The sequence below is a fragment of the Typha latifolia genome, chromosome 2 (assembly GCF_019914945.1).
Source record: "Typha latifolia isolate L0001 chromosome 2, TyphaL0001v2, whole genome shotgun sequence".
Lineage (NCBI taxonomy): Eukaryota > Viridiplantae > Streptophyta > Magnoliopsida > Poales > Typhaceae > Typha > Typha latifolia.
The window spans coordinates 9498674-9524596 of NC_133087.1; the positions used below are offsets into that span (position 1 = coordinate 9498674).

General features: G+C 36.3%; 1 protein-coding gene across 3 annotated transcripts in view; it reads left to right on the top strand.

The window, feature by feature from the left end:
• Positions 1-1003: 1003 nt before the first annotated feature.
• The window catches only part of LOC140782517 (uncharacterized), a 47170-nt gene continuing 22250 nt past the window's right edge, over positions 1004-25923 (top strand). For all 3 annotated transcript variants that reach the window (XR_012107891.1, XM_073129128.1, XM_073129129.1), the window contains exons 1-5: positions 1004-1338; positions 1412-1504; positions 1608-1672; positions 4642-4699; positions 10157-10243. Coding sequence is in view for 2 of the 3 variants with exons in the window: in XM_073129128.1 (XP_072985229.1) it covers positions 1285-1338; positions 1412-1504; positions 1608-1672; positions 4642-4699; positions 10157-10243 (357 nt within the window). In the remaining variant the exon portion in view is untranslated. The remainder of the gene's footprint in view (positions 1339-1411; positions 1505-1607; positions 1673-4641; positions 4700-10156; positions 10244-25923) is intronic.

Consider the following 25923-nt stretch of genomic DNA (forward strand, 5'->3'; position numbering starts at 1 on the left):
GTAGTGGTCTAGTATATATATTATTGTGGACTTAGATATATTGATATGTTAACACGTTTATTTGGTTGATAATATGATTTATTTAGTGTTAGATTATATGAGCTTGAATATGTTAGCAGGTATTATTTGATGATGTCATGATTATATATGCATAGGAGTGTATTTGTGCGTGACGGGCATCGCCCGACCTTCGCGTGCGCCGCGCGTTCCATGTGGGCGCGTGGGCGTGCACGTGCCTGTACCGGGCGGGGGCGTTACAATTCAGGTGGTATTAGAGCTTAGGTTATTTCTTTTCTAACCCTCTCAGATATGTGGTACGTGATAGCGACATAAGATATCCCGAGAAGATATTTTAGATTGATAAGGTGAGCTATAGGTGCGAGACGGTATAGATGATAGTTTGTATAGAAATTGAGTTGTATTGTTGTTTGTTATATTTGTACTTTATTATATCAGACGATAATTTATATAGTACATGTCATGTTATAGTGTACTCGTGTATTAGTTGTTTACTTGTATCTTGATGGTTTGTCCTAGTCTATGTGAGTCATGCCAAATTATATAGTGGTCTAGTATATATTATTATGGACCTAGATATTTATATGTTAATATGTTTATTTGGTTGATAATATGATTTATTTGGTGTTAAATTATATAAGCTTGAATATGTTAGCATGTATTATTTGATGATGTCATGATTATATGTGTACATGAGTGTATCTATGTGTGATGGGCCCTGCCCGACCTATCGCGTGCACGTGCCCGTGCTGGACGGAGCCGTTACAACTGTACCTTGGGACTAGATTAGTGGTACAGGAGATATGCCCCCACCTACTACAAAATTTCATATAGTTTGATATCTCCGGGGCTTTAATATGCCGATATTTATAAGTTAGCAGTTAATCTGCTCATTTCTAATTAAAAGAAAAAATACCTTTTTTTCTCGGTATAATTAAATGATTATAGTTACACCTATTTAAAACTTATTCCACATGTAAACATTACAAAATAATTGCAATTAAGTTCGCAAATTGCCACTCCTAACGGCAGAGTTGGGAGAGAGAGAGAGAGAGAGAATTTACATTTCTAATATCTTTTTTGTGTTCTTGTCTTTCCTAGAGAGAGAGAGAGAGAGAGAGAGAGAGAGAGAGAGAGAGAGATTGAACTTACATTTCCAATTTCTTTTCTTTTGTGTTCTCGTCTTTCCTAATCTCTCCATCCAAATAGTGTTGTTTTGTTGAAAAGAAAAGCAGAGCTCTTGAACCGTCTCGCCGGAATTTCCCAATGTCTACCATCGAGCTGAAACTTTCCCGTCCAAGCCGCGTCTATCGCCCAGGCGTTAGCCCTGCCCTCCTCTAACCCACCTTATTCTCCTTCTCGGACCATCTTTTCTGATAGTTGACTTATGCAGGAAATCATCGAGGGCAAGATCATAGCAAACCTCTCCTCATCCATATCTTACCAGAAAATCCTCGTCACTGCCTCTGGAACTGTCAATTTGCAGGTAGAGTGTGCTCCTTTGCCTCCTCTATTGCTTGATTTTCTTTCCGTTCTTCATTCCATTTCCAATTCCAACTATGTTATTTTTCTTCCTCTTTTTGCTGAAGGTAAGAGGTGGCGTCACGGGGGTGATCGATTCCTTGTACAGTGTGGTTAAGCCCATCTCCATCATGTGAGTATCTCGTTTCCACTTAATAAGTAATTTTGTTTTATTTTTTTTTGCCATAGGGTACGCTTGGTTTTATAGGCATGTCTCAATCCGAGTTATTAGTATTGGAATATTGCCCATATATCGGTTAGTACAAGGGGCAAGCTAATCGGAGGCCTGAAGGGTGCTTGGTATTTACTCCAAGTGACTTCATTTTGTAGAAGTTCAGGGTTGCTCTTATGCTATAATTCTTTCTAAGTATGGTATGGACATTAATACCTTGTTCGACAGATATGCAAAGAAGGATATGACGTCCCAAGAAATAGAGTGAAAAATTATTTACAGTCTATTCACTAGACAAAAAGACCCTATTGGGCAATTTATGTCGTTAGGTTTTTGTCAAAAGCTGGGAGTAGTCATCTGAGAATGTTCTCATGTTTGCCTCTTTAACTGGCAAAGGAAGTAGGTTTGGGGAGGCAGGCAAGGTTCAAAATGAGGGGAAAGCCATTGAAGCTGTTTGTGAAGCCTACAAGGCTAGCAGGCGAACCATGGCTCTTGTGAAGCTTTTTGTAACAAGGTTCCGAAACTCGGTATCGAGATCGGAATTAGCCGTTAGAAAAAATAATATATATTGGCTGTATCGGTTGTATTGGTCGTATCCACTGTTTATATTAGATGAGACTATTTTTAATTATGTAAAATTCAAAATATTATTTAAAATACAAAAAAATTTCTAAAAATATATAAAAAATAATAGAAAAATTGAAAATAAAAATTAGTTACATAGAAACTTAAAGACTAAAGAAAAAACTTACTCAAAACTATAATGAATACTGCCTTGAATTTGACAAATTTTTATACTCGTAAATTATTACTGCAGAACAATAGTGAAGTGAAAAATCTCTTTTTACTATTGTTCTATAGCAGTAAAAAAAGAATAGTTAAAAAATGGGTGAGAAAGAGAAGAGAAATGGAAAAAATTTTATCCGAGTTCACCAAAGTATGGATCAGCCAGAGGGCTCATTGGATCCGTCGTCGAATGAGCTTGATGAAGTGTGAGAGCGGAAGGAAAGTGTGCGTGAGAGATAGAGAGTAAAAATAGAAAATTTTAAAAAAAGGCAGTTAATGACATCAATAACTAATGTCTTCTAGGTTGAATACATTTTAGATTCGATCTGAATCTTAAAAAAAGTTAGTTTCAGCTAATACGGACGGTGGTGTGATCCGAATTAGACCAGACCACCTCGTGGACATTATGGTCATAGCTTGAGTCATTTATCTAGATAGAGAATTAATTTCAGCACTTCGTTTAAGTTATATCTAGCTAATAATTATAAGTGGCCTTGCGATGAACTACTCCCCTTGCAATGTAAATAAGCAATATTAGAACCTCTGAGATGTTAACGATGATCTCGAACAACTATGATCTCTTATCTCTTAACATCCTAGGGTTTTTTTTTTTTGACATTGAAGAAGTCTCCAACAAAGGTATCATTCATCCCTCTCATATAGGTGTAGAGGACCTTTTTCAATCGATTGGAAACCCCAAAATCACTGTCAAAATCATTAAAAATCGGCTCAAAAACTTTTCAATAATCATCGTGCATTTGAATGACTCTGCCTGAAGTTCAAATGCAACTTGAAATCTTTGGGGCATTCTAATGAACTTCAAATGCTGTTAGAATGTATGTTCTTTATCAAATGTGTTCTGAATCTGTATAGGCTCAAACTTTAAACAACCTTTAAACACAGTTCTCAGGAAATGCATTTGAACGGATTTGAGGGTGATAATCTCACTTACACTATCGACACATCTGTGATGGCAGGCCCAGTCATCATCCGTAGTGATAGTCTGGTAGATTTCATCTATGGAAAATGCATAGATAATTAGCATATAAAGTATGAAATTTGAATCAGTTTGAGAAAAGAGTCCTAAAAGGCTAAATAATTGTTGGATTTTTTGGTGTCTGCCAACAAGGGTCATATAGGCTGATGCTAAAGATAAGAATATGGTGCATTTCAAAAATGGAATCTGAAAAGGAGATTAGGAAGGAAAGAGAAAGGTGATCCTTCATTGATGAACGTCATTTGCCAAATGATTATAATTTTGTGTTGAAGTTCTCAGTGATTGGATCTTATATTTACTTCCTTTTATCAATTCATATTGTACTAATTAACTCAGGGGAAGTGGCCAGAGGAATCTTTTCTAGGATAATATTTCTACCAAGGTAATAATGGTACTACGAAAGAACTAAATACTATAGTACTAACTAATAGCTCAAGATGCAGTCCACAATGGCATGTTATGGACTGACATTTCCTTGTATGATCATAGAAACCATAAAAGAGCGACAAGTACAACATGTTGGGTTTAGGGTTTTAGGATTTAGTGTTTTAAGGTTTTGGGTTAAGGTTCTCAGATTAGGGTTTACAGGTTAACTTATGATCCATTTCTTTAACTATTACAGACCATCATTGAATCAGTTGATAAGCAGTTATAAAGGACTTATTACTTGGCAAACAAAATTTCAAGAAAAACATATCAAATTGTTGATTCATCTCCGGATGTGGCTTAGAAGCAATAGTAGCAAAAATATATTATTCGTGCGGTGAGAAAAGAAATTTCAGAAGATTGGCAAATTTGGAAGCTTTCTGAATAGGTAATTTTATCATTTGAAGGTTCTGATTGTCTGGTTCTACTAGATCATCAGAAATTAATTTACCCTTCTTATGTATGCAAGTATATATGTTTGGGAGGTGGCTAGGACCAGTCCTATATCTAGTAAAATTTCCTGAACATGCATTTCTGAACATCACAAAAAAGTGAAAAACCATATTGGATATTGTAGTTGCTTGGAGTGAGAGAGACAGGTTAATTATGCTGTTCTCTACTTTTCTTCATGATATTTCTTTAAATAATATCATAATAATAGGTGTATAGTATCTTTAATTTGTAATTCGTTTCATGCACATTTCAAAATAAATTTCTGCAGGAAAAAGAGTATAGAAGTTGTGTCATCTGCAGGAAGATTAGGGCCAGGTGGGACAGAGGTAAGATACTAAGTTATAATCCATCTTTTTTTTTCCATAGTCTTGGTGGGCCATATACAGCCATGTGAATTTCATGTTGTGCTTATTACTTTTCCCGGTGAATATTTTGTTTGCTTGTCCTTGAGTTTGCTTTATTTGAATGAATCAATCACTTTCTTATTGGTAAAAAACTAACTTTTTCTTCTAAAGCATGCTTAAAGATGAAGTATTAAATACCATATTGAAGAGTTATTTGATTATGTCATTTCATGATGATAAATATTGATAAGACATAATGAGATATGACAATCATAAGTATAAGTTTTCAATGAATTTTTTAATCATTAAAAGGTGATGTGCTACCTATTCTTCTAGTCTTTTCAGTAACCAGTGTTGCTTATGTCTTCATATTTTTACCAGAACAGCAGATAAATGAAATTACTGAAGTTCAGTTACCCTCCATCTCCCTCATTGACTCCCTTCTCTCTCGGTCTCTCCCTCTGCGATTTCCCCCCCCTTCTCTCTCTCTCTCTCTCCCTCTCTAATTCTTCTCTAGCAATGTTTCTCTAACGAGCTCCGACAAGATATCTTCTCTTTTTCTCTCTTACTCCCTCCGACAAGCTCCCTTTATCTCTCTCTCCTCTCTCTTTCTCTTTTTTTTTCTTACTTTCCTCCTTTTCTCTCTTTTTCTCTCTCTCGATTTCGATCAATTTTGGCCGATACAGCCGATCCCAACCTAAAACGAATCGGGGATCGGCCGATACTAAACCGAAACCAGTCATTGTACTAGTTTCAGCCCTAAATCAGGATCGACCGAAACTTGGAACCATGATTTTTATTTACACAGTAAATACAGTTAGTGAGTGACACTTATTTTATTAATTATTTTATTTTTTATATTATAATGATTGCAATAATAGGAAAAAAATGAACAATCAAAGCTTAGGATCTAGTGGAGCTAGTGAAAGTTCTAACAATATGGATGATACTACTCCACTATGGAAGGATGTAACTAAGTTACAAAAATTTGGAGAAGTCAGAGGTAATTTAAAATTTCAAAATAATTACTATCAGCAAGTTTATAAGGGATCATATTATAGGGTAAAAGCCTATTCGATAAGACTTATTGGACATAGAATTTGATATGGCAGAAACATGAAGAGAGAAAGAGTCAAAGAAAAGAAAAGCGATGACAGTTATTGAAAAGACATTTCAATGCTCATAACCAATTACACTATGAGATTGCAAGGATGTTCTATTCAGTAGGGTTGCCTTTTCATTTGGCAAAAAATCCTTATTATGTTAGGGTCTTTTCATTTACAGCAAACAATTCATTTTTAGGTTATGTGCCTCCTGGCTACAATGTATTAAGAACTACTTCTTTAACAAAAAAAGAACAAACATCCAATAGTAGTTAAAACCTATCAAGAGCACATGCGGGGCCAAAAGACTTAATATTGTAAGTGACTAGGGCTGTCAAAATAAACAAGCCAGCTCACTCAGGCTCACATAGGCTCAACTCAAAAAGAAATTATTAATTTTATGTATAATAGTATATATTATATATAAGTATATACATAACCATTAAATCTTTGATCCAAAGATAGACTCGGCTTGTAAATGGCTTAGTTTTAGGCTCGGAATCAACTCGGTCCAGCACAACTTAAGTTTGGCTTAAAAATAGGCTCAATTTAGGCTCGGTTTGCTCGGTTTGAGTTCCGCCTAAATAAAATAATCGGACTTGAAATTAATTTTGAGCCGAGTCTGAGCTAGAGTCGACTTGCTTAGGCTTAGCTTATTTACATCCCTATAAGTGAAATTAACTAAACTTAGCTAATTAAATAAACTCTAACCTACTAAGACTAATTAGATCACATAAGCAGAATAAATAAGATAATTAGACTTGATTCATCAAGCCCAATATCTCCATGATGTGATTCGAGCTGGCCTAGTTCGCATTAATTTTAATCCTAAAAAACCATTGTTTTGGTAGGACGTGGTGGAAAGGAGTGGAAGAGAATGCAATAAGAAAGAATAGGAATGGGGTTTCACACTACCATCCTTAGACAATAGTTTCACACCAATTTCACAAAGTAGAGGAAAAGTCAAAATTCTTCATTTCTTTACTAACCCTGACTGAGTGAAAATTGGTAATTTCATAAATAGAAAATGTATAATAAAAATAATTGACTTAAGACTAATTTCATAAAGGAGAATTTGCATAAATATATGTGTTCTATGTAATATGTCACTAATGTCCTCAATAGAAAGACACCTTGACAGGACATGAGCATTCAAGGAAATCTAACTCATTATGGCTTCACAAAATGAAAAATAGAAAAAGAAAAAGTTCTTTGGAAAAAAATATATACTTTGCATAAAGCATGTATTTTAAAGATTTAAGGAAAGAGATACCTTACCTTCTAAGCATGAAAACCATCATCAAAAATCTAAATTATCTTCATGCATATATTTCTTGATTGATCATACGCCAATCTAAGTTAGCATACTAGTGCATGATATAAGCTTTTTGATCTGCGAAAGCTTTGATTGATTTTGATTTCTTTAATAGAATCTAATATGTTTCTATTTAACTTAACGAAAAGTATGAAATTGACAAAATTGGAAAGTTTGAAAATCACGTACAAGTTTTGCTTGACATATTTGGAGTTCATAATTTTTTTGGACTAATTGTGTTTAGGATTTGGTTTAAAAATAATGAGAAAAACACCACTTTTACCAATAATTTTTTTTTCAAATATTTTCCTTGGATTGACTTGTTAATTCGGATTTTTGAACTTTATGATAATTTATTTAACTTTTGAACAGAACTTTGATAATAGGTGGACATTGTTTTGTGAGTTCTTCATGCTTCATATTGGCGTTTCATGTTTATTCTATATCCTCATCAATTTATTACAAAAAAAAGGTGAGAAATTGATCTATTAACTCAAGGGGGAAAGTTGATTTGTTTTGAATATAAGGGGGAGAACAATGATTTTTGACTTCTGGACATCTTGATTTGTTTTTGCTTAACTGAATTTGTTGAATATTTTTTAAACTCAGCTCAGCATATATATATATATAAATTAAACATTATGACTTGAGAAACAATTTGAGGAATTGATTATTTATTGTTCTGTGTCCGATCTTTGCAAGAATTTTTCAGATCTGAAACAAAGAGTATGTCTTGATAATAGGAAAATTGTATTGGGTTAAAAGAATATTTAAGAATTGCCAGGGGGAGATTGTAAGTGTGAATTTATGTAACAGCAAGTTCATAAACATAAAATACTTTAAAATATAGTGTACAATCTAGATTTCATGTTAGACCAAAACATATGAACTTATGGAAGAATGCTTGTATGAAGAAGATCGAATAACAAATGAGAAACAAGTCAACAACTTATAGTTTTTGTAGGCTAGGTGCACATCCCCGCAAAAAAACACTGTACATGAGTTTATATGCAATTTAGAGTTGGGTGCGCACCCAAAAGCTGATTAAAAATAGAAAGTTCTGAAATTAGTTCAAACTTCAAACTTGGTATTTTCTTTTGGAATTCTCCTAGAACAAATCAAAAACGTTCTACTACACTTATAAAAGGGTACAAGAGGTCAAATCAGAGAGAGAGGAGAGAGAATCGAAGAGGGAGAGATCGAGAGAAGCGAGTTAGTGAGGGAGGAGAGAGAGAGAGAGTTAATGAGAGAGAGGAGAGTTGGTGAGGGAGAGGGAGGTAGTGGGAGAAAGAGAGTTGAGAGAGTTAGTGAGAGATTTAATAAGAGAGCAAGTTAGTGGGAGAGTTAATGGAGAGAAAATTAATAAGAGAGTAGAAGAGAGAGTGGGAGAGAGTTAGTGAGAAAGAGTAAGATTTTTTATTTATTTTATGAGATGGAGAGAGTGAGTAATAAAAAGAGAGAGAGATTGAGAAAATAATATTTATTTTTTGTTTTTTATATATGAATAATTTGTATTTATATCTTATTATTACTATCTTTTAAAAAATTTATAATTTTTTTATATTTTAAAAATTATTTTAAAATACAAATTGATTTGGATAACCGATACCGCTGTTATAGCTAATACATATCATTTTTTTTTGGATGGCCAATTCTAATCCTAATTTCAATACTTAGAACCTTGATAAAAATAAAATAAAATGGATGTCATCCACTGGGTCATGGCAATTATTGTTTAAATAAAACTAACATAAAATTTAGCAATCAGTGATTTAATGTCTCTTTTAGTTACTGTGAAACTTTGTAATTACTGTTTAAATAAAATTTAATAAATTACTAACTCACAATGATTGATAAAATCTATAATTACTGTTATAATAAAAATAAAGTAAGAATTAATAGTAACTAATAGTTAAAATCTTTCAAATCCGAAGAGGAAGAGATCAAGGGCACATTATCTTGCTCTTTCGTTCAATTTGCCTTCTTTTGAGCTCTTGGTATGTTTTGTCCGCAGCTTGGAACATTGTATTCTCATTGAAGAACTGAAAGTAGATGTTCCACATTGAGATATCAATTCTTCCTTCTCCTTTTGATTGATTTTCAATTTATCTGTAAAGAAATTTTGAAGCAATTGTTTAGCCTTCAAAAAATCAAATTCTAATTTTTTTTATTCTTTCATCCAGACTTTTCTAGATTCTTTTATTCTAATTCTTTTAATTTTACAGTTAAGGAATTTTTTTGGAAGCTAAATCACGAATAAAGAATTATTGAAATCCCATTGAAGTTTTCCTTTTTCTTCTTTAAGTTCCTCTATTTCATCAGTCAAATTAGCTACTCGTTCTTTCATCTCATTTTTCTCCATGTTCAAGCTCTTCAATTTGCCAATGAGTTCCAAATTTTCCGCCTTCAATTTATAGGACTATTTAGACAAGAAATTGTAGGTGGCTTGAAGTTCCATGTAGCCATAGGAATGATAGCTACTCAATCCCATATGTTTATGCTGCTTCTCCTACATATGTGATATGGTGTAGTACTGTGCAATAAATGAGTTGTGTTTGTGTTGAAAAGTGTAGACATTGAATATTCCTAGAAGATGCAGACATCAACCATGTATCCAGAAATGCAAAAAATATGAGAATTCTGACTATACAGTCCTAACAATGTAAGAGTGGACAAACAAATGTCCTTAAACATATGGGGCCACCACTTATGACATACAATCATCATAAGGGAGATGTGTTATGGCTTTTTAAGTCGTTACCATCATCCAGAGTATTATGTATTACAATCTGTACTTTTACCTATCCAATTTAATTTATAATTTTAGGACACTCTTGTCACTAAATGGCTAATGAGGCAGCATAAAAGAAACAAATATAAAATATCTGCTGAAGTACACTTCCATAAATACATCTATCTCTTTTTAATCTTCAAACAACCTTAAAATAATTGACCATCATGATTCTTTTGTATCAATAATTCAATATTTTTGTTCTAATCATTCTCTCATGCTGTTATCAGATAAATTTTTCCTTCATTTTGACGCAAGAGAGCAACAGTCATGAAACATTGTACGAGACATTTCATGGTGGAAACATCAGTATCCAGGTAATCACTTTCAATTTACTAATCTCAACTTGATATTTAGGACATTGTCTATATTCAAGTGCCACTGTAAAACAACACCATTATTTAAGCAAAGTAAAGAAATTTCATGTCAATCATTATATTAATCAAATAGAATGCTCATCCTCATCCTGATGGACTGACGGCATTGGACTGATATCGAGGAGGCATGATATAGGCATCAGATGGCTGACAGGAACTTGGTTCAGTCTAATTAAATCTTAGGGTGAATATTTGTGATCTATAATATATACCTCTAAATTATTAGGGCTTCTTTTCGTAAGATGATAAGACTTGTCCCTTGCATCCAAGATTTATTGTTTGAAATAGCTTCTTCAAAAATGAGAGTAAGCTGCGTACATCTTTTATGTCAAGACTCCACTTAGGTCATTAGCCTCATAACTCAAACTATTGATGTAATTCCACCTGAATTATTTGATGTAACCTTTCTTTAATTTCACTAATTTTTGTGAGCTTTTCAGTGTAAACTTTTTTTTTTCTTTTCCTTTTGGCAAGTCAATAAATGTCCTTCAAGTGTCCAAGAAGTTTCTAAGTTGAGTATGCAAAAGGTATCCTAGTGCATGTGGCATTTGCCAATGCACGGTTAGGGGAGGGGACATTCAGGATCCTTCAAGTCTCCTTGATCTGTCACTTCCATGACACCTATGGCGGGCCATGAAGGGACATTCAGGACTTACAAGAGGCTTACTCAAAATTGCATTTGTGTTGGAGTGAAAAAAGAGGCTAATTCAACCAAACTGGCTTGTGAAGTATGTCAACGTGCTAAGGCGGATTCAACCAAACTGGTTGTTGCGATTCTTGATTGAGATACAGATTGGATATGATCAAACTGGTTCAAATTGTATCATTTTCTGTTTTTGTTTTAAAAAAATAAGTTGACTTCTGGCGGGTGTGTTTGAACGCGAGAGGAGGGCATTCGAATATCTGAATAGCGTTCGTATATACAGAGCACTATTTTTTGTCCTTCGAACGTCTGAATGGTATTCACATATAGAGAACACTTTTTTTGGCCGTTCAAATGCGATCGAAGTGCGTTCGAACGGCCATCGAATGTCTGAATTGCATTCACATATCCAAAGCCCTATTTTTGGCCGTTCGAACACGATCGAGGGGCGTTCGAATGTATGTCGGTTAAGTTGTTTCGTATTAAGATTTGTTTAGAATTTTTGGACGATTGGCCAGCCTCCAAATATTTGGAAAAACAACCAACTTTGCATTATTGAATATTGAACTTTGTTTTGCATCTAAACTTGAGCCAAACTTCTCCTTCCTCCTTCCTCCCCCTCGTTATCCAACCCAAGCTTCTTTCTTTGGTTGGAGGATAATCCTCTGTCGCTTCTCCCTCCTCACTCTAGCGACCAACAATATCTAGAAGCTTCCTTCTCTCACCTCATCTCATTTAAGGTACTAATCCATCCACCATAATCATCATCATCTCCATAATCCTAACCACATCATCCACGTCCATCCTGCAACTTCCTAACCTTTGGTCATTATTTCCTTCATATCTTTTGATCAACCTGCCCGATTGACTAGATTTCAGTTGCATTGGATTCGTAACTTTTAGAGGAATAACATATTCGAATTTTAGATCGTTTCAACAGTTAGATCGATCCTTATTGTCTTCGAAAGTTCTGTGTTAAGTTCTGCTCAGATTAGCATCTCGGATAAACAATTATCTTCCACAAGGGCGATTGTAACACAGCGGGGCTGTTGCAACTATTACCCATTTTGGATCAGATTTGGGAGGATATGACGATGGACTTTATTGAGAGACTACCACAGGTTAGAGGGCACTTCATTATCATGGTTGTGGTTGATCGGTTGACGAAGAGCACACATTTCTCAGCCTTATCACACCCCTACACCACCAAGAAAGTCGCTGAAATTTTTGTGAAGGATGTGGCATGATTGCATGGAATGCCTAGATGTATTGTTTCAGATCATGACCCAATCTTCATGAGCCACTTTTGGTAAGAATACTTTAAGTAGCAAGGAATTGAATTTAAGATGAGCTCGGCGTATCATCCTCAAACCGACGGGCAGTCCAGAGTAATTAATCGCTACATCGAGCAATATTTGAGATGCTTTGTTGAGGAGCAACCCAAGAGGTTGTCACGACCCAAAATTACTAGCCATGTACCTCAATGCACTTGAGGTACACGAAGCCTTAACTAACATTTTTTTTATAAATTCCAAAATAATAAGAATTTAAATTATGAACAACTAACTCCAATAATTATAATTTAATAATAAAGAAACACCAATGCCATCGATAATGTGTCACCAATCAAACTAAATAATCGATGGTTTAGAATAAAATGTCTAATACAACCGATGGACAAAATAGTAAAATCTTAAGTGGATATGAAGTCTCGGTGCATCTCGCTCAGTTATCACCTGGATCAGCATTTGAAATATTAGAAGAGGGAACCTATGAGCCAACAAATATAGCTCAGTGAGTGTAATCCATTATAAAACCAAATAAATCCGAATCCATAACATAACTTTTAAAAAAGAAATACAAGTCCAATAATATAAAATGAGAATCTTACTCAGCTTGCTTATGATAACAATAGTAATAACAGTACAAATAATGACAGAGCAAATCATATCTCATAACGTGATTTGTGTCCATATGCTGAATTTCTTTCAATAATAATAATAAAGTCATATGTCTCAACTTGGCACTTGTTCTAAGGATTCACATCAATTACAAGTCATCTCGATGTGTACTCGACTCTTTTTCTTATAGTTAATCCAGTTAGGGTCACTAGGAGGTGTCACTATATAATAAACTTACCCTGTCTTTTTCATTAACTATAGATAAAGATTAGAGTCACCTCAGGGAGATTTCTAATCTAGCTTGAGATTGTTCTTTAAGCGCGCTAGAGTCACCTAAACGGATCATATATTGATCAGGTATAGGACTGTCTCCTGGACTTCAAGGTAGTCTTAAGTCAGCACAGGGAGATGCACAAAAAATATGTAGCCTGTGTCTGTTCTTAAAGTCCTGTCACGTATCAATTATATTTTTCCACTAATATTATCGATCATATAAATGACTATATGTACTAAGTATATCAATGTATTGGGTCTATATTTTGCACACAGAACATAATAATGCACAAAAATATAATAATGTATTTGCACACTAAATTATACGTGATCCGATAAAAAGCACAAAATATGAGATGAATAAATAAAATAAATACGTAAGTGAACTCACTCACCTGTGTCTAGCTGAAACGACTGAAATCTCTAGTCCATGGGTTAAGAAAAATCACCACATTTAATAATAAATAAATAACATATTTCAATTTAGCCAATATCATGATTTCTAAAATTTAAAGCCAACTAAATAGTTAAATGGGTTGGTTTAAGTCCATTGGATTCGGCTGGGCTGGGTTGGGCCAAGGCTTAGCAAATAAATTAGCAATGGACTGGGTTGTGGGTTAGCCAGCCCATTATTTGCTAATTGATTCGGGTCGGGTCTTGGATCCAAAATCCAACCCGAACCTGTAACAAAAATAAAAGGAAGGGAAGGGGTTGGCTCGGTCTAACCCAAGCCCCACCCCACCTTTCATCCTAGATCGAGCCAACCCCACCTTTCATCCTCGAGAAGGTCGACGTGAGGAAGAGAGAGAGAGTCCGGAGGAGAGGTCGCTGTCGGCGGTCATTGGTCACATTAAGCTGCTCCTCGCCACGATCTCGGCCACAGTAACCACACAAGGTGGAGAGGTTGCTACCGCCAACCAATGCTCTTAACTCACGGTCAGCGGCGATCTGAGCCACAAAGGCTCCAAGGAAGCATGCCTATGCGACGAGGCCAACGGCATGACACTTCGGCACATGAGCGTAGCGACTCGAAGCCGTCGGCCGATTCGATTCACCGACAACGCTGCTTCGCTCCAAAAATAGGTATTTTTATTCTAACTTGTTAAACCGAGGGGTTACCTGAGAGTCATTGAGTGGTCTCTGCTCACTTCGGCAGTGCTTCGGCTATCTGATTCGACAGTGGGTGCTCCGACGGAAAGGAAAGAGAAAGAGAGAAAGAGAGAAAGAGAGAAGACAGAGAACCCTATACTAGGGGTAGAGTTTTAATTTATAGGATATGTTTTTAAACTGAAATCTGAGATCAGGTTTGGATTTGGAGTGGCTGAAATCTCTCGGCCACTCCTCCGTTGCGTAACTACAAATGAGAAAGTGAGGGGGGCAGAGGTGGCTAGCTTATTTACCACGGGTTGAGTGGTCTTATAACATGCTCACCACACCGCCACTAGGATGACGCCTTTCAAGGCGGTCTATGGACACGCATCACCCACATTGAGGTCCTATGACTAATTAAGTCCGTAAGATCTTTTCGAAATAGACTTGGTGCTACAAGAACGAGATAAGATTCTCAAACAGCTCAAGGTTCATCTAGTAGCAGCTTATAACGGAATGAAACAAATTTATGACTGCAAGCACCAAGATCGAAGCTATAAAGTGGGCGATTGAGTTTATGTTCGGCCTAAACCATACCGGCAAGTTTCGGTGTATCCTATCCCAAATCAAAAGCTAACACATTGTTTCTTTGGCTATTTCAGATCCAAGAGAAGGTGGGAGTAGTGGCTTATAGGCTGGACTTGCCTGAGACATCACTAGTTCACCCGATCTTTCATGTGTCTAGCTTGAGAGCCCAAGTTGGACCGATGGAGTCGGTAGCCCCCAAATTATCCAAGCCCGGGGCCGAGGAGATTGAGCTCACATCGGGGAAGGTCTTAGCAAGAAGAAGGGTTAGACGTGATAGACAAGGTAACGGAGGTGTTGGTGAGTTGGGTAGGTTAGACACATGATAGAGCTACATAGGAACCCGAAGAGACATTGGTGGACCGTTTTCACGAATTTGCACTTTGAGGACAAAGTGAGCGGAAGCATGGTGGAGTGATGTGATTCAAACTAGGTTGATTTATCTCGTACATGGATACAATCAAAAATTCTATTTCTTGTTTCGATCTCTTATTTTTTTATAATAAATGAGGTTGTCTAGTTGGTGCGTTCAAACACAAGATAAGGGCGTTCAAACCAAAGTTCGAAAAATCGGGATTGGCCTTTCGGAAAAACGATACGTATCGGTCGGATCGACCATATCGGTCGCCCAGATCAGATCGGATTTTCTTTAATTATAAAAAATTCTAAATATTATTTAAAAATATAGGAAATTTTTTTAAAATTTAGAAAACATGACAAAAAAAAGAAAATAATAATTATTCACAAATGAGCCCTAAAGATTAAATAAAATAACTAACTCAAAAGTCAAAACTTCGATGAATACCAAGCTAGCTTTCCTAAATCCCTGTGGTCGTCTTTATCATAATCACCATAAGTTTGTAAATAATGATGTTTAAGACCTGGTACTCCAAAGAGTGATTGCATCATATCATTTTATCAAGTGGATCTTGTTATCTCTTAGGTGGATAATAATCAATATGTGAATCTTGTGTCTGAGGATATTGATGATACTGAGTATAATAACCAACATATAGATCTTGTGATGGTTCCAAACAATTAATACTTGATGAATCATAGTCATAGGAAGCAACATCCTGATAACGGTGTTGTTGATATTTATATACATCCTCAGTTTCTCTGTCTTTAATTCCTATGCTTTCTTGACTTTTCTTAACAAATGTAAACGAGACGATCTCACCACTAGGTATATTATCAGGATCATCAAGATTATCCCTGGCATTAGTAGCTATACTATCTCTCGCTGCCGAACGATTTGGACTAGTTTCTGCTCTAGTCGTGGTCTTCCCCAATGCCTCAACTAACCATAAGTTATCTCTATCATCTAATAATCTATCTTTCACTTCTCTGATCCATAGAGTCAGGGGGCTTTTTTTTTTATCAAAAACATGATTAAATCAATCAACTGATCATTTTTTGTTTTCTTTTTAAATTTCTCTCCTTCAATCTCATATTATAATGGCAAAATACTAATTTCTCTATTTTTTCCATTGTCAATCGATTACGTATTTTGGCGTGGATAAAAAAAAATGTAGTTTAATTTCTTTCACACTATGATAAAGATACAATTTGATTTAAAATCTTCTTTGCTATTGGTGTCAAATTTGGTGCCTCTTCTCATCCATAAATGGACCACCATTTAGTTGGACTGTTATGAGATATAGCTGTAGCAACTTTAGTATTACTAAATTGGCTAGCTCTCAATTTATATATCTCCATCTGAAACTTATTATTACTTTTTATAAGAAATTGAATATATTAAAACTTAAAATAATTAATAATAAAATTATTAAATTGAATAATAATTTACTTCTCTATCACAAAAGATTTGCTTATGAATATCAAGCTTTAATCTACTGATTACTTTTCTAACTCCCAGCAAGACTTTACTATCATTATTGACATTTGTAAATAATTGCAATCTAGGATTCTAAAAGTATCTTGTAAAGTTTATAATTTAAAATTTATAAACATTCAAATTTTAAAATATTTAAAATAAATAAATTAATAAACTAATGTTTACTAGCAACGTGTATATCTCTATGTAGTTTGTTTTATCTGGAGTTAATCAACTTCCACCACTTTTTATAATTTTTGCCCATATTTTTTTTTATTGACTTTTTTACTAAATCCATAGTTTCGTATAAGAAATTCATTTCAGACTTGTCGTCACTGTTTATAAGTCATAATACCTTGACAAAAGGCTCAAATATTGTGATGACAATTATAATATTATGTTAAAATGTATTTTCAAGAGCCATGTTTTTCAAAACTTTACCTAAAATTTGTTCTTTAGTTTTTATATTCTTAATTTTTGTAGACCACTTTATTAATGTAAATATCCATATAATCTCATCTTTATATCGCATTATGCTTTCCAATGCTAGAAAATGAGTGGCAAATTTAGTAATGCCGGGTTTGATAATCTTTCTACCACTAGTTATTTGCCTAAGCAAATTAAGAACTTAACCATAATTATATATGAAGCTTGTCAATCTCTTACGTTTATGTATTAATATGCTAATTTCAGAATCTTTGGCAATATCTTCCAACATGAGATCAAGACAATGTGTAGCATATGATGTCCAATATAAATGTTGTTTTTTAATCTGTTTATTACAAGTAATTGTCCAGCAGCCTTATAATTTGCCCTATTATCAGTAACTACTTGGACTATCCTTTTTTCACCAATTTCTTCTATTACTTCATCCATAAATTGAAAAATTTAATTTGCACTTTTAAAATGAACGATAACGTCCACAAACTTCAAAAATATTGTTCCCATGCTTTAGTACATCAACAAAATTAATTATATTTATTTTGTTTTGTGTACTCTAGTAATTACACATCAGTGTATAACCAAATTCATTCCAATACTTTTTAAAAGTCTCAATATAAGTGTAAAGCTCATCTACTTCTGAGTCAAAATATTTAGTAGCTATATCTTTTGAAGTAAGAGACAGATTACTAGGCTTTACTAACTGTATAACATTCATTATGGTGTGATAATAAAGACTATCAGCTACATTAATAAAGACTATCAGATTACTAGGTTTTACCAATATGTTTCTTTACATTTTTATCTCTTTGAAAGCTGTCTTGATAGTAGTCTATGTATAACCCCTTTTTCTTTGAAGATATCCATCAGTCCAATAATTTCAAATCTACTGTAAAACCTGTAACACCAGGGAGTCCCGAACTATTGCCACTATATTCTCTTTCTCCCTATACATGAATTGATCTAGATTTTTGAAAGTTAGCACTAGTTCACTATTGTTTCTTCTCATCTCTTCCTCTTTGTGTATTTTTACTTTCTTTCATTGCCCTCCTTATTTGTCTCTCATTATCCTCCCCACTCTGCTCATTGCTATCATCATCAATATTTTCATGATTATGCATCAAATTTTGATGAATCATTGACTTTCTTCTTTGTGCAGTTTGTTTATTCTTTTTTTTGATTATTAGATAAGCCAATATTTTCTTTTGACTTCCAAACTAACTTAAGTGCAAGCTGCTACATTTTCTTGTCTTATAGCTAAATGTTCTTTTAGACGGTTGACATCGCCACTTATCTTTTTTCTACACCAATTGTATTTAACACACTTTTTGTCTTGACTAAGAGCAACGCAATGTTGCCGGCCAATGTCTATATCTTGTGACTTTTCTTTTAGAACTATTTTAATTTTAATGTAAACAGCTAAATAGAGATCAAATTAAAAATATAATTTCAGAAATATTTAATCTCAATTTCTGTAAAATAATAATTCAGTAAATATTTAATCCCAATTTCAGCAAATGCAAATATTTAATTACAATTTCAGCAAATGAAATAATTCAGCAGATATTTAATTTCAAAAAAACTGAGAGTATTTTTTTTTAATAAATTTAAAAAATTATATATCGGAGTTCATCGGAACTAGATCTCTCTGTTAGAACTTAGAAAGAGAGAGTGAGAAGAAAAGGAGAAAGGAGTGAAACAGAGAAAAGAGTGAGAAGAAAAGAGTACAGAGAAAAAAATAAAAAAAGTGGTCTGGCTTGGGGACATCAATAATTAATGTCCTGGGGTCAAATTCGGGTCAGATCCATAAGATTTAATTAAAACTAGCCGATCTCGATATGGATTGGCCAATCTTAGTCGACCCGACGAACCTTGGTTCAAACGTGCCGTTTGAATGCTTACATTGTGTTCGCACATTAAGAGACTGTTTTGGTCGTTTAAATGCCTCGCGAGGTCGTTCTAGTTTCTTTAGTTGTTTGATGGATAAGCTAGATGTGGAAGACAACCTTATTAGGATTATTGAAGGAATTATTGAGTTAACATTTCTTCTTCTCAAATTATTAAGTTAACATTTCTTCTTCGCTCTAACTAAAACTCTCTCGCTCAAATCCTAGCTGTACGTATCCATGTCGTTGGCTACTGTCACGACCCAAAATAGGAATCATGACCGTCCATGCATCTCAATATGCTTGAAATGCACGAAGCCTTAATAATACTCTCTACGTATACGATGACAAGATAAATAAATAAAATGAGAATGTGCTTTATTAAAATTTTATTACTAAATGCAATTAAAATAAAAACAATAGAACTCGTGAGCCAACAACTATAGCTCAGTGAGTGGAATCCACTCGAACCAAATAAATTTTAAAACATATTAATGCTGAATAAATTAAACTAAAAGCAACAATATCCATCATAATATGCAATAGGCATGCTCTCTACATAATAACAATGATAACAATAGAGAAATTTCACAACTTGTAACCTTGCACGTTTTCAACATATTAACATCCTTTTTGATATTTATACTGTCATATGTCTCAATGGGTCTAAACCCTGTGGATCCACATCAACTAAAAGTTACCTCGAGATGACGCTCGAGACTTTTCTTCATAGCTGATCCGGTTAGGGTCATCAGAGGGTATCACCCTGTGATCAACACACTCTGTCTTTTCCTCTAACTGTTGAGAGAAGTTAGAGTCACCTAGGAAATTTTTTCATACTTCCTAGGACTGTTCCCTAACCCCGCCAGAGTCACCTAAGAAAGTCACCGCAGTGATCTAATTTAGGATTTTCCCTTGGACTTCCAAATAGACTTGAGTCACCACGGAAAATCGCAAACGATTTATACCGGGACTGTTCTCTAAGTCGTATCAATACTAGTCTTATTTTTCTTTTCACAATTTTTCAATATTTGCACGAAGTATGGTGATGCACTGAATATAATAATTAAATGCACACAGGAAAATAAAACAATTAAATTTTCGCACGTATGGATGAAATAAATAGATTTGCACACAGAAATTGCAACAATTTAATTTTTACATATAAGGGTGAAATAAATAATTTGCACACAGAAAATTTACATGGTCTAACAAAAATACGAAATACAATAAAATAAATATGTGAGTGAACCCACTCACCTGAGTCTAGGCAAGACAACCAAAATCTCAAATCTCTAGCCCACGTACTAAAAATCACCACCTTAAATAATAAATAACAATAACATTTTTAATTAAAACAATTATTAAAAATGTTTATACAATTCAACCTAAGAATAATTAATTTGGGCTAAAATAAGCCCAAATCAATTGGGCTGGGTTGCAGTTGGCCCGCAGCCCACCCAATTAATTCTTAAATGGATTGGGCCAAGGCCCAATCCAAATAGATAATGGAACCGATTCGGGTTCCTTGGATTCGGATCCAACCCGACCCGAATCCAACACTAAAAGGGAGAAGATCAGACTCGGGCAACCCGAGTCTGTCTTCCCCAAACCGAAGAGAGAGAGAGAAAAAGAGAGGAAAAGAGAGAGAAGGAAGAAGAGAAAGAGGAAGACGCCGGCGACCGCCACGGCGAAGGTTCGCCGGCCGCACCCCCGGCATCTCAACACCCATACGGTGCCGCCGTCCTCGCGAGGTGGAGGAGAACCCGCGAACGGCGGTCGATCCCATGACCGACGGCGACCGGAGCCACGAGGGCTCCAACGGTGACTGCCCACGGCACGAGGCCAACGGCAAGGCACTTCCAGAGGTAGCGGCTGCGACTCGAAGCCGCCGGCCGGCCAGATTTGCCGACGAGGCCGAAAACCCCCAAATTAGGTATTTCGGATTTACTTATTTAATTTTAAATTAAACTAGAGGGATGAGAGAGAGCTCACCGGGGAGGAGTGTGGTGGTTCCAATTTCTTCCGGCGACGCTCCGGCTGGCCGATTCCACGGCGACGACTCCGACGGTGAGAAAGAAGCGACAGAAGGGAGGAAGGAGAGAGAGAAGAGGGCTGGGGGTTATAAGCATTAAGCAGAGAGAGAGAGAGAGATTAGGGTTTAATTTATAGTTTAGATGAGGATCAAATCTAATTCGATTCGGATTAGATGAAATCCCTTCTTTCCCGCTGTGCACCGGAGAGGGAGAGGGGAGGGGCTGCACGTGCAGAGCACGTGCACCCTCCTCTCTCAACCCAAATATATATATATATATATATTTTTTTTTTTTTTTTCTGGTCCTAACAACTATTCCCAACAAAAAGAAATTTCGTCCTCGAAATTAAAAATGAGCGTAAGGAAAAGATAAAATAATACCGTAATGGACGCTAAGAAGATTAAGGAAATAGCTCTGGATGCTTTTCCCTCATCTCATCCTCACGCTCCCAAGTTGCTTCCTCTGGCCTGTGGTTTTGCCATAAAATCTTCACGAAGGAGATTACCCTATTTCGAAGAGTTCTTTGCTGAGTCTCTAGAATTTCCACAGGTTGCTCCTCATAAGATAGATTTTCTCGGATCTCCAAAGGCTCGAAATCGATCACATGGTCTGCACTAGGCACATACTTTCTCAACATAGATACATGGAAGACATTATACACTTTAGATAGCCTAGATGGTAGTGCTATCTGGTATGCCACCTCTCCAATGCGCCCTAATACCTCAAAAGGTCCAATAAAGCGAGGACTTAACTTGCCTTTCTTACCAAACCTGATCAATCCTTTCCAAGGTGACACCTTTAGGAAAACCATGTCACCCACTTGAAACTCAAGTTTTCTTCTCCGGTTATCAGCATAGCTCTTTTGACGGCTTTGAGCTGCAAGAAGCTTTTCCTTGATTTTAACAATTTTCTGCGTGGCATCTTGTACTATATCAGGACCCAATAACTGTTTTTCACCAACCTCAAACCAACAAAGTAGAGATCTACATCTCCTACCATACAACGCCTCGTAAGGTGCTAACCCCAAACTCGAATGGTAGCTATTATTATATGAGAACTCCATGAGTGGAAGATGATCATCCTAATTTCCTTTCCATTCCAAAGAACATGCTCGCAACATATCCTCAAGGGTTTGAATTCCTCTCGGATTGTCCATCAGTTTGCGGGTGATAAGCTGAACTGAATCTCAAACGTGTGCCCATAGCTGAATGAAGGCTCCGCCAGAATTTAGAAACAAAACGAGGATCTCGATCAGTTACGATAGACAAAGGTGCGCCATGGAGTCGGATAATCTCTCTAATATAAAGCTGTGCAAGACGATCTAAAGAGTAAGTCATACGAATGGTCAAAAAGTGAGCAGACTTAGTAAGTCTGTCCACGATCACCCAAATTGCATCATGATTCGATCTAGTGCGGGGGAGTCCCGAGACAAAGTCCATAGTCACATCCTCCCACTTCCATTCCAATAAAGGCAAAGGCTGTAACATCCCTGCAGGCTTTTGGTGCTCAACTTTGACTTGCTGACAAGTGAGACATCTGGCCACAAAGTTTGCTATGTCCTTTTTCATGCCATTCCACCAGAAGTTTTCTCGCAAATCTCTATACATTTTTGTACTGCCTGGGTGGATACTGAATCCTGAACTATGAGCCTTTGACATAATTTCATTCTTTAACTCCTCACTAGCTGGGACGCAGACTCGATTATGGTACTTGACTAGTCCTTCATCTGATCTCGAATAGCCAGGAACTTCTCCTTTTTCTAATCCTTCCAAGATCTTCTTGAGGTTGGCATCCTCTAATTGAGCAGTCTGGATGCGATCTAAAAGTGTAGGTTTGACCACTAGCCGGTTGCAAATAGCTACTCTCTCTAGGTTTGATGTTACTTCAATCTTCAGGCGTCTAAATTCTTCAATAATACACTGCTGACAAGTAAGTGCTGATAAGTGCCCCTCTGATGATTTCCTGCTCAAAGCATCGGCTACCACATTTGCCTTCCCAGGATGGTAATTAATACTAACATCATAATCCTTGATTAACTCTAGCCACCTGCGCTGCCTCAAATTAAGTTCTTTCTGAGTGAAAATATACTTGAGGCTTTTGTGATCAGTGAAAATTTCACAAGATTCTCCATAAAGATAGTGACGCCAAATCTTTAGTGCAAAAACCACTGCAGCCAACTCGAGATCATGAGTAGGATAATTCTTCTCATGAATCTTAAGTTGTCTAGATGCATAAGCTATTACCTTTCCATGCTGCATCAAAATACAACCGAGACCCTGTCGGGATGCATCACTGTAAATCACAAAATTGCCACCCTCTGACGGAAGTGAAAGGATAGGAGCTGAAATCAATCTCTGTTTGAGCACTTGGAAACTATTTTCACAATCATTTGACCACTCAAATTTCACCCCCTTTTTGGTGAGGTGAGTAAGTGGCAAGGCAATCCGTGAAAATCCCTCCGCAAATCTTCTATAGTAGCCTACCAATCCAAGGAAACTGCGTACTTCAGATACTGTAGTAGGCCTCGGCCATTTGCTAACAGCTTCGATCTTCTTTTGATCCACCTTGATTCCATCCTTGCTGATTATATGTCCTAAGAATGCAACCTCATCCAACCAAAACTCACACTTCTTAAACTTGGCATAAAGTTTCTCCTCACGAAGAGTTTGAAGTATTGTCCTCAGATGTTTCTCATGCTTTTCTTTGCTCTTGGAATAGATCAATATATCATCAATGAATATCACAACAAACTGGTCCAAGAAGGTTTTGAAGATCCGGTTCATTAAGTCCATAAAAGCTGCAGGTGCATTTGTAAGGCCAAAAGGCATCACCATTCTTCCACCTCTACCGTTGGCAAGGTTTCTCCCAACTTCTAATCTCCCTTGACTGTCAAGCCACCCCTCTTCTTTGGGATCTCGACCACTTCGTTCCCTTCGTCTATATCCTTTAATCACATCCACCATCCACCTTCACCTCCATACTCATCCATAACTCTAACATCCACTCCACCCGTCACCACCACCATCACCCACGTTATTCCGTGTTTTCGTCCCCGTTGCAATTCGAATCTGCGAAGGGCGTAAATACGAAAGTTGTAGATTAGGAATTTACGAATCTAATCCACTTGGTTTTGTAATTTTCTGACTACAGGGGAATATTTGACGAATATTTTCCCACGGTTGCGGGGACTACTTTCTACTATAAATTTAGATCTTAAAGGAATTGTTTCGTAGTCGACCTTTTAGTACAAGAACCCATCAATTTGGTATCAGAGCTTATCACCTCCCTTCCTCCTTGGGCACTAACTACCTTTTTTTCTCTCTTTCTTCACCCAACAGCACCTCGTGCAAACCCTACCTATGACCCACGTCCACTCCATCTCGATTTTCATCACTACAACTCGTTATTAATAGCTCCACCGTAACTTTGCCTATTTATACCCTAGCTACAGTCTTAATCTACGAAGGGCATAAATACTAAAAACATAGATTAGGAAGATATGGAACAAACCCATCTAGTTTCATAATTTTCTTGACTACGAGGGAATATCTGACGAATATTCTACTGACTACGCGGACTGTCTTCCTGCACATGAATACAAACCGTTAGCCGAGATCAGGTCATAACAAGTGGTATTAGAGCTATTGTTCCTCAGACACCATGCTTACAACTAGATCCATGGCGTCGAAACCCAATGAAAGCAATTCTGTCAAAGGAAAGGCCACGGATGTTGTTAGATCAGAGATAAACCCTAGCACAGCAGTCGAGACTTCTCCTTTAACTTCTTCTGTTAACTTAGATCTGATCAAGATGTTCATGGACATGATGAAGATGCAGCGAGCCATGCAAGCATTGATGGAAGCGATGACTTGAGTCCTTTTGGGCCCACCAAGGAACACATCTACAACTGAGCTCCTCGCTCGCACTTGGGTTGCACCACTGATGGAACCACGCCTTCATCAAAGGATATTGACTCCACTCCACGCCTAGAAGTCCTTTGCTACCCACGCCGCAAGAATGGTGTACCGAACCAACACCAATGTTCAACCATAACTAAGCACCATTCCGTCTCACCATGAAGATGATGATGAATGGCCGGACTATGAGAAACCAGTGATCTCTCAGTATCATCCTAGGGTTGCTAGAATGAACGCAAGAGAAAGAAGGCCTAACCGACATGAAGAGAAGAAAAAGGCGATGCCTGTGCGGTGATCGATCGCCTCAACTTTCCATCATTTAATACAAATTGGGTTAGATTAGATCGCATCGTGAGGACATTGGGCTTAATGGATCGAGCATATTTATCTTTTAATTGATTCATGCTTATGTAAGCCCTTACATGTAAGCCACTAAGACAAGTTCAATTAAGTCATGTAAGCTACTAAAACAAGTTCAATTAAGTCTTGTGAGCATCTAAGGTAAGTTTTAGTTCGAGTCGTATAAGTCTTTAGGGCTAGTAGGTTTCATTGTACTTGACCTCTATATATAGAGGGGCTAGTTTATAAATCCAAGTATTGAGAATTAATGAGTTCAATTATTTTCTTTTTATCGTATTTACTATTTTATTTTAGTCGTGAGATCGTCTTTATCTTTATAAGAGTAGATTGTAATCTCGTAGAACTCTTTCAAGCACCCAAATCCTAGCTACCGCCTTCCTCTAGTAGCTACCGTATCTTATGGCCGTCCACCACCGGCCTTGGCTATTCGCCACCCTCCGACTATCGCCGCAATGTCGAATATTTACCGTTTTGCTCCGTTCTGACCTTGCTCCATTATTTTATTTATTTCTTTTCATCCAGACTCTGATTTAAGTGAAACCAGAGCTATTAGAATTCTAACTTACGAGGCTACCACTAGTTAAATTTTCATAATTTTATTACGTCCGAATCGACCCAGATCTAGTTCATAACATTGGTATTAGAGCTGATC